The 15311-nt window shown below is 47.5% G+C and overlaps 1 protein-coding gene across 1 annotated transcript in view; it reads left to right on the forward strand.

The window, feature by feature from the left end:
* GSN (gelsolin) overlaps positions 1 to 13602 on the forward strand; it is a 32595-nt gene extending 18993 nt beyond the window's left edge. Inside the window, exons 2-17 of the mRNA XM_066610705.1 lie at positions 327 to 528; positions 1313 to 1467; positions 1611 to 1772; positions 2026 to 2175; positions 2913 to 2999; positions 4137 to 4269; positions 4455 to 4543; positions 6764 to 6979; positions 8127 to 8260; positions 8546 to 8636; positions 8947 to 9117; positions 10720 to 10894; positions 11208 to 11332; positions 11790 to 11867; positions 12477 to 12537; positions 13199 to 13602. Coding sequence (XP_066466802.1) covers positions 336 to 528; positions 1313 to 1467; positions 1611 to 1772; positions 2026 to 2175; positions 2913 to 2999; positions 4137 to 4269; positions 4455 to 4543; positions 6764 to 6979; positions 8127 to 8260; positions 8546 to 8636; positions 8947 to 9117; positions 10720 to 10894; positions 11208 to 11332; positions 11790 to 11867; positions 12477 to 12537; positions 13199 to 13368 — 2190 coding nt within the window. The 5' untranslated portion in view covers positions 327 to 335 and the 3' untranslated portion in view covers positions 13369 to 13602. The remainder of the gene's footprint in view (positions 1 to 326; positions 529 to 1312; positions 1468 to 1610; positions 1773 to 2025; positions 2176 to 2912; positions 3000 to 4136; positions 4270 to 4454; positions 4544 to 6763; positions 6980 to 8126; positions 8261 to 8545; positions 8637 to 8946; positions 9118 to 10719; positions 10895 to 11207; positions 11333 to 11789; positions 11868 to 12476; positions 12538 to 13198) is intronic.
* The last annotated feature ends 1709 nt before the right edge of the window (positions 13603 to 15311 follow it).

Here is a 15311-nt window from a genome sequence, read left to right on the forward strand (position 1 = left end):
AAATCCATCTCCTGGACTTAAAACAACTCTACTAACAAGAATGCCTTGACTTTCAGAGATGTGGGGGAAGCGATAACAATTTCTGCCCCTGTTCAGCAATAGTTCAACAGCTGTTTGTTTCCAAACAGTGCCCAAGTTGCCTGGGCAGATTCTCCCCCCCCCCCCCAACTGCAGCCTGTGCCCGGGGATTGGTCTGCTGGGAAGCTTGGCAGCCTTAGCACAGAGGAGTTGACCTAAGAAAGCAGCCGCACTGCACAAAAGTCCCCTTGTGCTTCCCAAAGAGGGCCGAGGAGTTCTTGTTTTTCACCCTGCCCCTTCTCTCACAGCCCGTCAGGATGGTGGAGCACGCGGAATTCTTGAAGGCTGGGAAGGAGCCCGGCCTCCAGATCTGGAGGATTGAGAAGTTCGACCTGGTGCCGGTGCCGAGGAATCTCTACGGGGATTTCTTCACCGGAGACGCCTACGTGATCCTCAACACTATCCGGCAACGCAGCGGGAACCTACAGTACGATCTCCATTTCTGGCTGGGTAAGGATGGGGCCCGGGAGGGGAAGGACTCCGTAGCTCTGCCATAAGGCACACAAGTGGCATTGATTTCCCTGTCTGAAGTTCATGAGAGCTGCTGTTAGCCTGTGCAGGGAGCAAAGGGCAGGATGAGCCAAGGGCCAGACTCCTTATGCAGCAGCCTATATTTGCATATGACCTTTACATTAGGTCCTCTCCAAGCTGTGATGGAGATCAAAGCTGCCTAAGAAATGAGCCTCGTGTTCAACTACCTGGGTCCCACTGCTGGAACAGCCAGTTTGAGATGACCAGTAGGCGGAGCAGTACATTTCAAAGGCCAGGAGCTTGTCATGACACGCACTGGAACACACAAACACACCTGTGCAGCCACGCCCCATTAAGATTATAGCAACAATAAATTATTATTATTATTATTTTATTAATTTATATCCCGCCTTTTTGCCCCGTGGGCACACAAAGCGGCTTACAAGGATTAAAAATACAAAAGTAGCAATTAAAAACAATAATTAAGCAGGTGCACATAATTAAATCGACCTTAAATGTCTTCATTTCAGTATTCTTCTTCCCCTGCCATTATTCCTAGTTTGAAACATCATTTAAAGACCAAGCTCCACGGGACCCACTTTTTTAAAATGACACGGTGTCAGGACCCACTTAACTCTGTGAGACTTTTTTTTTTTTTTAAAGGTGATCTGGAGAGAAATAATCTATTTGTTTACAAGTAATATTTCTTAGTTGGCAGTAAGTAACACTCTAACACTCTCATCTCTCCCTTTCTGAATCCCAGGGAGCCAGTGTAGCCAAGATGAGAGTGGTTCAGCGGCCATTTTCACCGTACAGCTGGACGACTACCTTGGCGGGAAGGCCATCCAGCACCGAGAGGTTCAGGGGCATGAGTCTTCCACTTTCCTGGGCTACTTCAAATCAGGCATTAAGTACAAAGTATGTGCCTCGCACACCATATCTAGTTGGGCCTGGAAACTCTATTTGTCTGGAGAGATCACAGTGGAGCGCACCCAAGCAGGCAACACTGTAGCCCTCCAGGTCGGCATGGGGCACATCCAATTGTTTCCTTGCTTTTCTAGGCTGGTGGTGTGGCTTCTGGCTTCCGGCACGTGGTCCCCAACGAGGTGACGGTTCAGAGGCTCTTTCAGATCAAAGGCAGGCGGACGGTGCGAGCAACTGAGGTCCCTGTCAGCTGGGACAGCTTCAACACTGGCGATTGTTTCATCCTGGATCTGGGCAGTGTAAGTTCCTGGGAATTCTGATCAAATGCACTTCTGCTTAGGAACCTTAGAATAGCCCTGCTGGATCAGACCCAGGGCTCTCTAGTCCAGCTTCCTGTATCTTGCAGTGGCCTACCTGATGCTCCAGGGAGTACACAAGACAGACAACAAGAGGCTCTGCAATGACTCCCCCCCAAGACACGGTGCGTTTCTTGAGCTCCCTCTTCCTGCATAGTCACGGCATTTGTCTTTGCTCACTTTCTGGGTGCCACAGGATATTCATCAGTGGTGCGGCTCCCAGAGCAACCGGTTTGAGAGGCTGAAGGCCACCCAAGTCGCTAAAGGGATCCGAGACAACGAGAGGAGCGGGCGTGCCAGAGTCTACGTGGTCGAGGATGGCGGCGAGCGAGATGAGATGATTCAGGTCCCTTTTTAACTTCCTCGTGTACTCGTGTGCCTTTCCCAGGACCCCTTACATCTGGGCCTTGTAGGGGGTCTTCACCGTATCAGCCTCCAATGGAATTTGGGTCTACAGCTTTCAATTTCATTTCCAACCTCCACTTCTCTGTGAAGCAGAAATGCCTCCGCACATCACCTGTTTGTTTGCAAATTTATATCCCGCTTTATCTCTCTAGGGGGCATTCAAAGCAGCTTACCAAATGTCAATAAAAAACATTATAAAATGTAATATCAAAAATATAAACCTTAACAGTCCCTATAAATAGTACACAATCTAAAACTCTCATCAAAAGCCAAGAGCCTAAAACAAGCAGCAAATACTAAAAAGAACACAAGCCCATTAAAAAAACTACATTTTGGACCCCCTTCCTGAGATTTTATCCAGCACACAGCAACTTAAAGCATTTTTATTGCCAATTTTTTTTGGCAATTTTTTTTGGGGGGGGCCGAACTCTGCCCTGAAATAAACTTTTCTGTTGACCCTTCTGATTTCCCTGCTGTTTCCTGCTGGTTCTCTCCATCCCTCCCTGCCCTCTTGTACCGCATGCAACAGGCCTGTGTCCAGCCAGTGGGGGGTTGGGTGGAAATTGATGATTTTTCCATGTGGAACTTGTTTGTTTCTTCTCCAGAACATCTGGAGAGCGGCAAGCCTATTTGGCCAATAGCTTTGTTTGAATTTTCTTTCCCTTTCTTGTCATCCAGGTCCTGGGATCCAAGCCCTCCCTGCCAGGGGGCACTGATGATGTCCCTGCTGACGCAAGCAATAGGAGGCTGGCTAAGCTGTACAAGGTATAATGAGAAGCAGATGGCCGGGAAGTTAGAGGGGCAGCGTTGAGTGGGACGGGACAGCCGTCAAGTGGAGCTATTGCTAAAAGGAGCAAAGTTCTGTTTGCTCACTTGTGATGGGCTTTGGGTAGAAGCTTGATCTCCAATCATACCGTATCTGATGCACCAATCACCTGTTTGAGTTGCCTTTTGTGGTTTTGAGCAAGGCAGACAACCTGTAAGAACCCCACTGGATCAGGGCAAAGGCCCATCTAGTCCGGCTTCCTGTATCTCACAGTGGCCCAGCACTTCAGACAACACGAGACCTGCATCCTGTTGATGCTCCCTTGCTCCTGGCATCCAGAGACAAGCTGTTTCTAAAACCAGGAGGTTGCACATCCCCATCAAGGCTTGTAACCTGTGATGAACTTCTGCTCCGTCAATCTCTCCAATCCCCTTTGAAAGGCATCTAGGCCTTTGGGTACCATCACCACACCTGCTGCAAGAGTGTCACAGGCTAATGACATGCTGGGGAAAGAAATATTTGCTTTTGCCTGTTGTAACTGCCCCGACACTCAATTTGCGTGGATGTTTCCTGGTTCTGGTGCTGTATGAGAGGGAAAAGAACATCCCTCTATCCCTCCCATGCATGATTTTATATGTCTCAATACTATAGAAGTATTTCATAGCAAGTAGGATTGGTTTGTGGTCGGTCTGCCCTAGTCTTTGCAGATTTGGGGTTGGGACCAGACATAATTTGAAGCAGCCTTGAACCTGCTTAGACAGGCAATCCCCCAACATACAGGAGAGTCGGGATGGTGTAGTACTTGTGGAGTTGGACTTAGACCTGAAAGATCCAGCTTCAAATCTCCACTCGGCCATGAAGCGTGCTGGGTGACCTTGGGCTAGTCGCTGTCTCTCAGCCTCGCCTACCTCACAGGGTTGTTGCGCAAAGGAAGGGCGAAACTATGTTCACCACCCTGAGCTCCTTGAAGGGAGAGTGGGATTTTAAAAAATGTGAAAAATAAATGAAATATGTGACGCAATAAGGAAAATCGTATATCTGAGCATATGTAAGAAAATAATTTAAACGGCAAGAAGGTTGCAGAGGTAGATAGGTTAGGCTTACACTTTTTCACTATGTGTCTGTTTGTGCCACAGGTCTCCAACGGCGCAGGAAGCATGGTGGTCTCATTGGTGGCTGATGAGAATCCATTTTCCCAGGCTGCTCTGAGCTCGGACGATTGCTTTATCCTGGACCACGGCACGAATGGCAAAATTTTTGTCTGGAAAGGTAAAAGGCAAAAGGCAAGACCGGAATTGGCCTTCTTCACTGCTGCCGCACATTGGGTCGACACTTTCATTGAGCGCACCAAGATCCCTCTCCTGATCCGTTCCAGATGTCACAGATGTTGCATCTACCTATCCTTCTGGGCAGCTATTTATCGTCTCCTCTTCCACACCTGTCCTTTCTCACAGGTAGAAATGCCAACACTGAGGAAAGGAAGGCAGCCTTGAAAACCGCCTCTGAATTCATCACCAAGATGGAATATCCTCAGCACACTCAGGTAAGGGGAAAAGAAAAATGGTCTGGATCTTGCTCAGAGGTATCATTTGATGCTCAGATTTATGACAGGGGATGGAAAAAAACTGTTTCCTGCCAGTAAAACAGGCAGGATTAATTATTTTTGATCATTGAATAAATGCCTGTCATGCCCTTCCCTCACGGCCATGAGTGTCCCGCAGCGACTTACTCAAAGAACATACATAATTAAACATTATAACACGATGTCAAAACAGTGCCGCGCTAGAGCTGCAGAAGGCATTTTGGTCACCTGATTTTGGTGACCTGCCTCACAGCGTTGTCGCGATGATGACCAGAAAGGTGGAAGCCACTTGCTCCTTCTGGGGTTGCTAAAATGGGTTGAACTGTCGCAAACTGAGAATGAGGTTGGTGGGATTTGGCGGGGCCAATGGGGCATTTATGGTGCCGCGAAATCTGCACCAGGAGGAAGGCACCTCCGCCACCCTCGTGGGAACAAGACAGCAGCCGTGACATCAGCACCTTGGAGAGCAGTTTGGTCAGTAAGAACATAAGAACAGCCCCACTGGATCAGGCCATAGGCCCATCTAGTCCAGCTTCCTGTATCTCACAGCGGCCCACCAAATGCCCCAGGGAGCACACCAGATAACAAGAGACCTCATCCTGGGGCCCTCCCTTGCATCTGGCATTCTGTCATAACCCATTTCTAAAATCAGGAGGTTGCGCATACATATCATGGCTTGCACCCCGTAATGGATTTTTCTTCCAGAAACTTGTCCAATCCCCTTTTAAAGGCGTCCAGGCTAGACGCCATCACCACATCCTGTGGCAAGGAGTTCCACAGACTGACCACACGCTGAGTAAAGAAATATTTTCTCTTGTCTGTTCTAACTCTCCCAACACTCAATTTTAGTGGATGCCCCCTGTTTCTGGTGTTACGTGAGAGTGTAAAGAGCATCTCCCTATCCACTCTGTCCATCCCCTGCATAATTTTGTATGTCTCAATCATGTCCCCCCTCAGGCGTCTCTTTTCCAGGCTGAAGAGGCCCAAATGCCGTAGTGCTGTGAATGTGTCCCTCAGACCCCTTTACGTGCGTGACCTGTAGGGAAATCCACCTCCCTATCTTGTGGTGGTTTGTCAGTTGCCAAAACATTTTTGTTCAACTGATCAACAGAGTGGCCTCTATCTGATTTCATATTCCTCACACATATTGTGATGAATCTCTGTGTTTCCCCAAGTTCCCCAGTTTCCATCTGCATTTTCCACCTCTTGTCCTGTGGGGCCTGTTAGGATGGCTGCATCGGTGCTGGAAAGTTGGTTAGGATTGGGCTGGAAGACAGCAAATATGTCTAGCTAGAGATCCTAAGGGCTTGTGTTACTTTTGCCTGCTTGCAATCATTCCAGCACCTGTACAAAGCTTTATTTTACTACTTATTTTATTTTGCTATTATATTACTATTTATAAATAGTAATTTATTTACTTTTTTATTTTATTTTATTATTATTATTATTATTATTATTATTATTATTATTATTATTATTATTATTATTATTATTATTATTATTATTATTAACAGTATTTATATACCGCTTTTCAACCAAAGTTCACAAAGCGGTTTACAGAGAAAAATCAAATAACTAAATGGCTCCCTGTCCCAAAAGGGCACACAATCTAAAAAGATGCAAAAGAATACCAGCAGACAGCCACTAGAACAGACAGTGCTGGGGTGAGATGGGCCAGTTACTCTCCCCCTGCTAAAAAAAAAAAAAAAAAAAAAAGGAGCACCCACTTGAAAAAGTGCCTCTTACCCAATTAGCAGGGGTTATTATATAGTAATTTTACTATTTACTTTAATACTTTATTTTACTATTGTATATAAAAGATTCCTACATTGCACAACAGGATGTAAACATATAAAGGAACACTTAAACATATGAAAATATCTGAATAAAACATGACAGTAAAAAAAAAACCATTAAAACAATTTAAGCAGCAATAAAAGCATTAAAATAGCTGTAAAATAACGTCAAAGCAGCATAAGAAGGGGTACCTCCCGGCCAGGTGGACTGATGGGTCTTTAAACCCTGCTGGAAACCATATCATGAGGAGGCTGTGCTCAGGTCTTGTGGCAGCTGGTTCCAGAGGCAGGATGTCACAACCAAGAAGGCCCTATACGTCAGGAGTGTGTTGCTCTCTCAAGTGGAACTGTTATATTTTCTCTTGGACTCACCTCTTCATTTCAGATCCAAGTCCTTCCGGAGAGTGGCGAGACGCCTATGTTTAAGCAGTTCTTCAAGACTTGGCGTGACAGGGACCAGACCGAGGGCCTGGGCGTAGCCTACGTCTCCGGACACGTGGCCAAAATCGAGCAAGTTCCGTTTGATGCAGCCACGCTCCACACCACTCCAACAATGGCGGCCCAGCATGGCATGGAAGACGATGGCACTGGGAGCAAGCAGGTAGCTGATGGGGTGATATGCACAGCTGCTTTGGAGTGTAGGAGGAGTGGAGCTTAATGCTGTGTGTGTTGCTGGTTGCTTTGCAAGAATCTTCCTCTGTTACTCTCGGTGCAGCCTTGGAAGTTCCTGTGTGCAACCAAGCTGAGCCATTTTGCTCTTCAAATGAACCCAGACATTAAAACTAGTCGTGGTGGGTTTTTTGAGCAAAATCTTGAAGCGTGGCATCCATGCTTCAGATGTTTGCGTCGCCCTACCAAATTTCACCTTGTGTCTGATGCAGCACATATTGTCTTGGTTCTACCCACCTTGGCCAGCAGGTGTCGGTGGACCGCTGTGTTTGAAGAGAATGGAGCGGTAATGGGGCGAAGTGGATTGGTTGACCAAGGTGCAGGGTTGTGTCTAGTCTGCTCACTGCTTCTCCCTTATCTGTGGACTAGGCAATTGCACTCAAAGCAGAAATGTGGGGAGCATATTCCCAGGAGGAGAGGGAGGGAAAGAGACTGCAATGCTTTACTGGGTATTGCATAACTTCTAGCCAATTCCTCTTTCACAACTTGCTGATTTTTTTCTGGACTCTCTATAAGGTCCCAGACTATCATTTGGGGTTGGCCCTCAAAGGAGCTGGCTCTGTCCTCAGGAAGCACACAATGCGAGTTCCGCTGGCTTCAGTTTCTTATGATTCAAGAAATGAGAAACACTTAAGATGAGCTGGATCAGTCCACAGGCCCATCTAATCTGGTTCATTGTATCTCACAGTGGCCCACCAGATGCCTCAGGGAACACAAAAGACCACAAGCTACCTGCATCCTTTTGCCCACTCCCTTGCACCTGGCATTCTGAGGTAGCCTCCTTCTAAAACCAGGAGGTTGCATGTACCCATCATGGCTTGTAACCAGTGATGGACTTTTCCTCCATAAATCTGTTCCAGTCCCCTTTTCAAACCATCTAGGCCAGACGGCATCACCACATCCTTTGACAAGGAGTTCTGCAATGACATGCTGGGTTAAGAAATATTTTCTAACTCTCAATTTTAGTGGATCTCTTCTAGTACTGCTGTTTTGTGAGAAGTTAAAAAAACACCTTCTCTTGTGTACTTTTGTTTCGGTTCTGATTTGAGGTATTCTCCTATTTTCTCCCCTTCCCCCAGATCTGGAGAATAGAAGGTTCTGCTAAAGTCCCTGTAAGTCCATCACATTATGGCCAGTTCTACGGTGGGGATAGCTACATCATCCTGTACAATTACAGACATGGGAACAAGCAGGGGAAGATAATCTATACCTGGTAAGTGTTTGAAGCACTGTAAATGGGGAAGAAGAAGGTCCCTAGGGTCTTGTGGAGACCCCTCTCCTCTCCTGGCACCCTGGAGAGGGAGATCACGAAGTAAACATTTGTAGACTAAGGGCTATTGCTCAGTGATATGAAACCTGCTCTATCTGCAGAAAGTTCCTAGTTGGGGATCTTTCCCTCCCCAACAACCCTTTCCCAATTGCTCTTAGGATTTATTTAATACACACAGAAGGGAGGAAAAACTCTACCCTTGCAAATATTTTGGTTTTTTTTCCCCAGGCAGGGTGCCGATTCCTCCCAAGATGAAATTGCAACGTCTGCTTTCCTCACCGTCCAGCTGGATGAGGAGCTTGGCGGTACTCCGGTGCAGGTAAACGAACCAGCAGGGCCTCCATGTGGCTCACCTCCAAATGTGGTTCCATCCCCTTATGACTTCAAAGCCCATCAGGCAGTGTGCACGTATGTATGTGAACATACCTTGGCACTTTTCACCAGTGGGTACAGCAATACAAGGCAGAGTCTGTAAGGTAGGCAAATCTTCCACAGAAATACGGCCCCCTCGGCCACTCTGCTCTCATCTGTGAGATGAACCAGGTTGGGAATGGCTGCTCTTCGTCTGTCTTCAAGGTGGCCTAGTCTTGTTCTGGTGATACAGCGTCTCTGCTCTTCTTCCTCCACAGAAACGAGTGGTCCAGGGCAAAGAGCCCCCTCACCTGATGAGCATGTTTGGTGGGAAGCCTCTGATTGTGTACAAGGGTGGCACCTCCAGGGAAGGAGGACAGACAAGCCCTGCACCCACGCGGCTCTTCCAAGTTCGGTCCAGCACCTCTGGTGCGACCAGAGCAGTAGAGGTACGGGAGCCGTAAACGTGGGCTTTGCGGACCAGCCTTCCAGCAAACCTTCCAGCATGTTTAACACTGCAGCATTTGGGGGGGGGGGGTTGGCTGGTCTTTCTATTTTTCACCATGAAAATCTGTCCACCTATGTCCAGAAAATGGACAACTATGAATTTCCTCCCAGGAGTTTCTAATATCCCTAACATAAATATTTTATTTTTTTTTGGGGGGGGGGGTGTGTATTTGGGGTACCAGAGGGCTTTTCAAAGAATATCCCTTTAGCGTTTCTTTTAATCTCACACCTAACAGCTGCCTACGGTCCACACACCTGTAGACCAGAACATGGTTTATGGGTGATCTTCAGAGGGCCTGTCACCTGCTGAAGGATGTTCAAACTGCCATGCAGTTAACCACATTTGTTCCATGGGTTGAACATAGTTGAGAATGATTTTTCAGCTTGATGTGACTGACCTAGTGACAGTCTCTCTTCAAGGTCTAGATGCCTTCCGTGAGAGATTCCTCTTTTGCTGTAGATAAGAAAGACTGATCACGGTTGTGTTCCCGTAAACACGTCAGTTAACCACAGAGTAACTTCCTACTGAGCGCAAACACAAGCGAAGGGCTAGAGATTATGTTGGTAATGGTTTTACATAGAACACAAACCAGCCTGAGAATCTGGGACAGAACTAGGTAGAAATCCCACAAACCCAAACTTGTAACCTACCTCTCTATTAACATAAAGAGCAACTCAAGAACACAGTTGCATTCCCTGCTAATTGGGTAAGAGGCACTTTTTCAAGTGGGTGCTCCTGTTTTTAGCAGGGGGAGAGTAACTGGCCCACCTCACCCCAGCACTGTCTGTTCTAGTGGCTGTCTGCTGGTATTCCTTGGCATCTTTTTAGATTGTGAGCCCTTTTGGGACAGGGAGACATTTAGTTATTTGATTTTTCTCTGTAAACCGCTCTGTGAACTTTTAGTTGAAAAGTGGTATATAAATACTGTTAATAATAATAATAATAATAATAATAATAATAATAATAATAATAATAATAATAATTAATAATTCCACATGAAATTACGCATTGAATGGTAAATAACATGGTGGTATTCAAAAATACCAAGATTTAAAAGATGTTGGCTAGTGGTGGTATCGGGGTGTGTGTGTCACCTGGTGTGGCCCGTACCCCCCAGCTACACCATTGAATCCGCAAGGGGGTCACACTGTAAACTAGAAGTGCCTTTCAGAAGCATCCAGGAGGCCATGCACCATCTCCCCACACCCCAGAAGACCTGCCAGGCACAAGTGGAAGGCATGTCTCGGAGGTCCTTTAAGACCCTCCAGCTGTGGGCTTGGAATCTGTGGGTCTTCAAATCCCCCTTGGATAAGGAGGGTCCAAATTATGTACATTAAACCCATATTAATGTTTCATTTCCCCTTGCTGCTTTGAGTAAGATTTTGCGTGTTGCCAGTTTAGATTGCATGTTGCAAGCTGCCCTGCCGGTTGCTGGACTGAAGGGCGAGGCTCAAGGGTTTACCCTAAAGAAAATTCGCAGGCAAGCTTCTAGACCTCAAAGAGGTTCAGGGTTGTATTGACCCACCGCATCCTTCTTTCGCAGATCGACCCGGCTGCCAAAGAGCTCAATTCCAACGATGCCTTTGTGTTGAAAACGCCCTCGGCGGCTTACCTCTGGGTGGGTCAAGGAGCCAGTGACCCCGAGAAGACGGGGGCTCAGGAGCTGCTGAAGATTTTGGGAGTGCAGGCGACTCAGGTTGCTGAAGGCCGAGAGCCAGGTTTGAAATGGGACCCCTAAGTATCATTATCATCAAGTGGGAGTCCTTATTCCCACCCCCTTTAGGCTCATCCCAATCTGACACCTGTCAAATTTTAGTGCCCCCAAAAAATCACAATTGGAAAAATTATATTTTTTTTGCAAGTACTTTTAGAACTAAGAGTGTATTGAGAAGTCCTTGCGTTTTCTGCCCATGCAAGTTTATTCCCTATCTAATGGCCAATGCACCAGCTTGGCAAAGTCAGGGGGAGGGAGACCCTTCAAGACAGTTCGGGTTGGCAAAGCCGTTTGTGAGACCCTTGATCTGATTGCAGCTGCTTTCTGGGAGGCCCTGGGTGGGAGAGCTGCCTATCGCACGTCCCCACGGCTGAAGGACAAGAAAATGGATGCACACCCCCCTCGACTCTTTGCCTGCTCCAACAAGAGTGGGCGCTTTGTGGTGAGTCTCTCGTGGGTTCGGGACTGCTGGCAGCTAAGAGATCTTGGCGCCGCTCGGCATAGCCAAGTGGAAAGTGTTTCTGACCATGTGCAGAGTTATAACACAGCTTCACAGGTTCCAGGGCTGAACCCAAGTGACCCTGGCCTTATACCTGACCCTCAAATCTTTGACCTCTTAGGAAGGACTTAAGGAGGTGGGTTTTTGTAATTTTGCCTGAAGTTTGGCAATTCGTGGCTGTTAGTCATTATAACTGTGTGCAATGTCCAGATTGACTGCAACAGACCTCTGAACACCAGTTGCCATGCTGAAACAAGGCTATGCCTTAGCCTCTCAGCTTCTTAAGGGCAGCTGGTGGGCCACAGTCCAAAACAGGGCTAAGTGGACCCTGGGCCCGATCCATCAGGGCTCTCCTTGCGTTCTTACATTCGTGCTCTTGACATATGGCTCTTCTGTTTAGATTGAAGAGGTGCCTGGCGAGCTGACCCAGGAAGATTTGGCCACAGATGATGTGATGCTCTTGGACACCTGGGACCAGGTATGTCTCTCCTCTTTCATAATGAGGGCCTTGGCTTGCCCTGCACCAAAAATTCCAGCACCTTAGAATGAAGGAGACTCCATGCTCCATGTGAAGGGAGTAGTAGATCAGTACCCCCCCCCCTTCAGGTAGGGCTGAGAGACTTCAGATTGCTGCTGCCAGTCAGTGATGAGCAAGCTAGATGGACTAAAGATCTAACTCGGCAGAAGGCTCTTCCTGTGTTCAGCAGGTTAATTTCCCATGGACTTTTTTGAATACCACTCAGCTGATGACCATATCGCGCATGGACTTGTGTAGATAAAAATGTGTGTGTTTTTTTCATTTTTATACCACCTTTCTCCAAGAATCGGGGCTCTTCTTATGTCCTTATGTTCCCATCATTTGCTACCCAAGATCCTTTGAGCCGGATCTGTGTCCAACCATGTGGGCTACTGAAAACTATATGCAAGGGGTTCCCTTCCCCCCCCTTCACTACAACCCTGTGTGGTAGGCTAACTGTGAGTGTGAATAATACATGGCGGCAGTCACAGCAACAAGCTTTGCAGAGCGAAATAGGCTGGGTAATTTTTCTGCCTCCTATGAACGTTTCTTTTCTCTCCTTTTAACAAGATCTTTGTATGGGTCGGAAAAGATGCCCAGGAAGAAGAGAAAACAGAGGCTCAGACGTCAGGTGAGTTTGATGCCCGTCAGAGAAATTGTAGGCCCAGAGTAGTACGGTACTCTGATCCTAAACTGGCCCATCTAGTAGTATTTTATTAGTTACTTGGTTCGTTGACAGTATATTTAATATATGTATTGTGTGGGGTGAGCTTTGCTTTGGTCTGCCAACAATTCTGTAACACTTTCGAGGCCTGTGTATACCCTGCTTTTAGAATAGCTGAACGTGAGAACCCCTGTGAGTTGAGCCCCTAGAAAATGGTTGCTGACCCTCCCCTCTTTGAGCACTTGTCTTCTCATCTGTTATCACTCGGTGTCTGTTTATGAGTGCAAACCAAAATTGTATCAAGCCCTTTCCATAGACCAAATTCCGTTTCTTCCAAGCCTTGGGAAATAGAAACTCAAGAGTTCACCTTCTGTGCATGTCCAGGACGTCAGGTGCCTCTAGAAACGAGGCACCTGACCCAAGGAGAAAAAAATGGTGGTTGGCAACCTTCCGTCTCGAAAGACTATGGTATAGGCCTACAGCACCCGGTACTCCCAGGCAGTCTCCCATCCAAGTACTAACCAGGCCTGACCCTGCTTAGCTTCCAAGATCAGACAAGATCAGGCATGTGCAGGGTAACAGTTGCCCCTTCCTATTGGCTCAATTTTTCCCCCTTGCACCTTTACAGCAAGGAGATACCTGGAGACCGACCCCGCCAACCGTGATCGGAGAACTCCCATCACGCTCATCCGACAGGGCCACGAGCCCCCTACTTTCACTGGCTGGTTCCTGGGCTGGGAAGACGACTACTGGAACATGGATCCTTTGCAGAGGGCCCTGGCGGAGCTGGCCGCGTAAAGGACAGCCGTGTGCCCTTCTTTGCAGCCTTCACTGCCTCGAGGAGGCACCTTCCTTCTGGCGGAAGTGGAAAAGTGACTTCCACGTCCGTCCGTCCCCTTCTGGTTTGCTTAATTTTTTTAACGAATAGTCAGCTAGCTATGCAAGTGCCAAGGTCTCTCTCCACGAACTGTATCGGCTTTTCTGCTGCTTTTGAGAACGGCCTTTTAATAAATTTCGCACCGAACTTGTAAATGTTGGTTGGATTCCAATATACGTTCTACTCCATCCCCCCCCATGGATACCCGAAACTGCAGGTAAGGGGCAACTCTTATCTCCACAGTTCTGTGCCCCCTCATCCCATTACCTCTCTCTTTTTTACAGTCATGCTAGTGCATCGAAATTTAAATATATGTGCCCCTGTACATATTTGGACACACGTGTCCAGGAGGAAAAAAGGACAGACACAAAATATCCAATACCGGGACGCTTTTGCCCAGGACACAGTTGACCCAGGACGAAAAGGGCCCTATTGCTTCCATTTTGATGGTGGGGAAGGAGAGAGAAGAGCTGGGAGTTTGTTTTGAGAAATTCAGTGCTACTTCGTTTTATGGGCTGGTCTCTTGGTTTTAACAGCCCTAATACAATTCTCCATCTGACTGCTCTACGCTCTCCAAAGAAACAATGCCTTTTCCTCCTCCACCCCTTTGGCTGCAAGGGAGAGCAGTTTCCACTGAAAACATGTTTAAGAAACCCAAACAACAAGGGCATGGGAGCCAAAAACTCCTTTTCCTGTGTTTCCTTTGCTTTTGCTAAATGGAGATTCCAGGTTTACTTGAGCAATCAAATTCAGCGACTGCATTTATCTAGATGGAAATTTTTGCGACAGAGGAAGTTTTGCAGTGATAAATTAAGTGGTGGAGCACTGGGTAAGAGGAATGCACTCAAAGTTCAACAGGCCAGTCCATTGCAAAGGGGTGGCTTCAGCTATTGGACTTCTATCTGCCACAGGACTGGTCGAGGTAGGGGCCTGATGGAAGGGGCAGCGACACAATGCATGCAACCGGGATACGGGCCCTTTTGCACCCCATAATCGGTGTTGGGGATTAGCGTGAGATCAGCTCCTGCTATGTGGCTATGAGTACCATTTGGGGAAGTTCTCAAGCTGTTTCTCGGGAACTTTGAGACTCCTTCTTTCCCCCTCCCCTTGGCTCAAGAGCTACTGCCATCCATGCCAAACAGAGCCCTGGGGATCCACTAAGCCGCTTGCAGCTTTGGAGCAGAAAGGCAGGCAGTTGGAGCCAGTCCGCATGAATAATTAGGGCTTTTGGCTCCTAGAGACCCTAATAAAGTCAACAGCTTACCCTTGTTGCTCTGGAGAAAAAGCAGAGGCAGGCACCAGGGAAACCTAGCTTAGATTCAGCAGCAGCTGAAGTGGCTCCCTCTCCTCCTCTCTATAAACACTTCTCCTTTCTATCACAGTTTGCAGGAAAGGCAGGGGGAGGAAGCTTTACCTGCTGAATTTCCATCATGTGGCTGTTTAAACACCCACATACCCCCAGGCCAACCAGAGGCAGCTACCCTAACAGGAATGAGAGGTCAGTGTTAGAAGACTGAGTAGTAGTGGCAGGAGGAAGTCAATATTTAGGACAATATATTTGCTTATCTCATTCTGGAGCACACATTTCCATAAGGCCTGCTCCACCCCCTTAGTCCCCATACCGTCCTGTAATTAAGCTTAAGGAGGTGCAACAAACGAGGCGCACAATCTATTCCCCCTGGCCCATCTGTCTCCCTCCCTCCCTCTGTGGTTTGCCCTGTCTCCAATTTTAGACTGCATGCTCCTCGGAACGGGGACCTGTCACCTTCCACTCCATAAAGCACCATACACATGGTGGGAGTCACGTGTGATACATTCATTGCCCTGCAGTAACCCTTGCCAAAGCAGAAGTCCAAGAACAAAG

This window comes from Tiliqua scincoides, chromosome 16 (genome assembly GCF_035046505.1).
Source record: "Tiliqua scincoides isolate rTilSci1 chromosome 16, rTilSci1.hap2, whole genome shotgun sequence".
Classification (NCBI taxonomy): Eukaryota; Metazoa; Chordata; class Lepidosauria; order Squamata; family Scincidae; genus Tiliqua; species Tiliqua scincoides.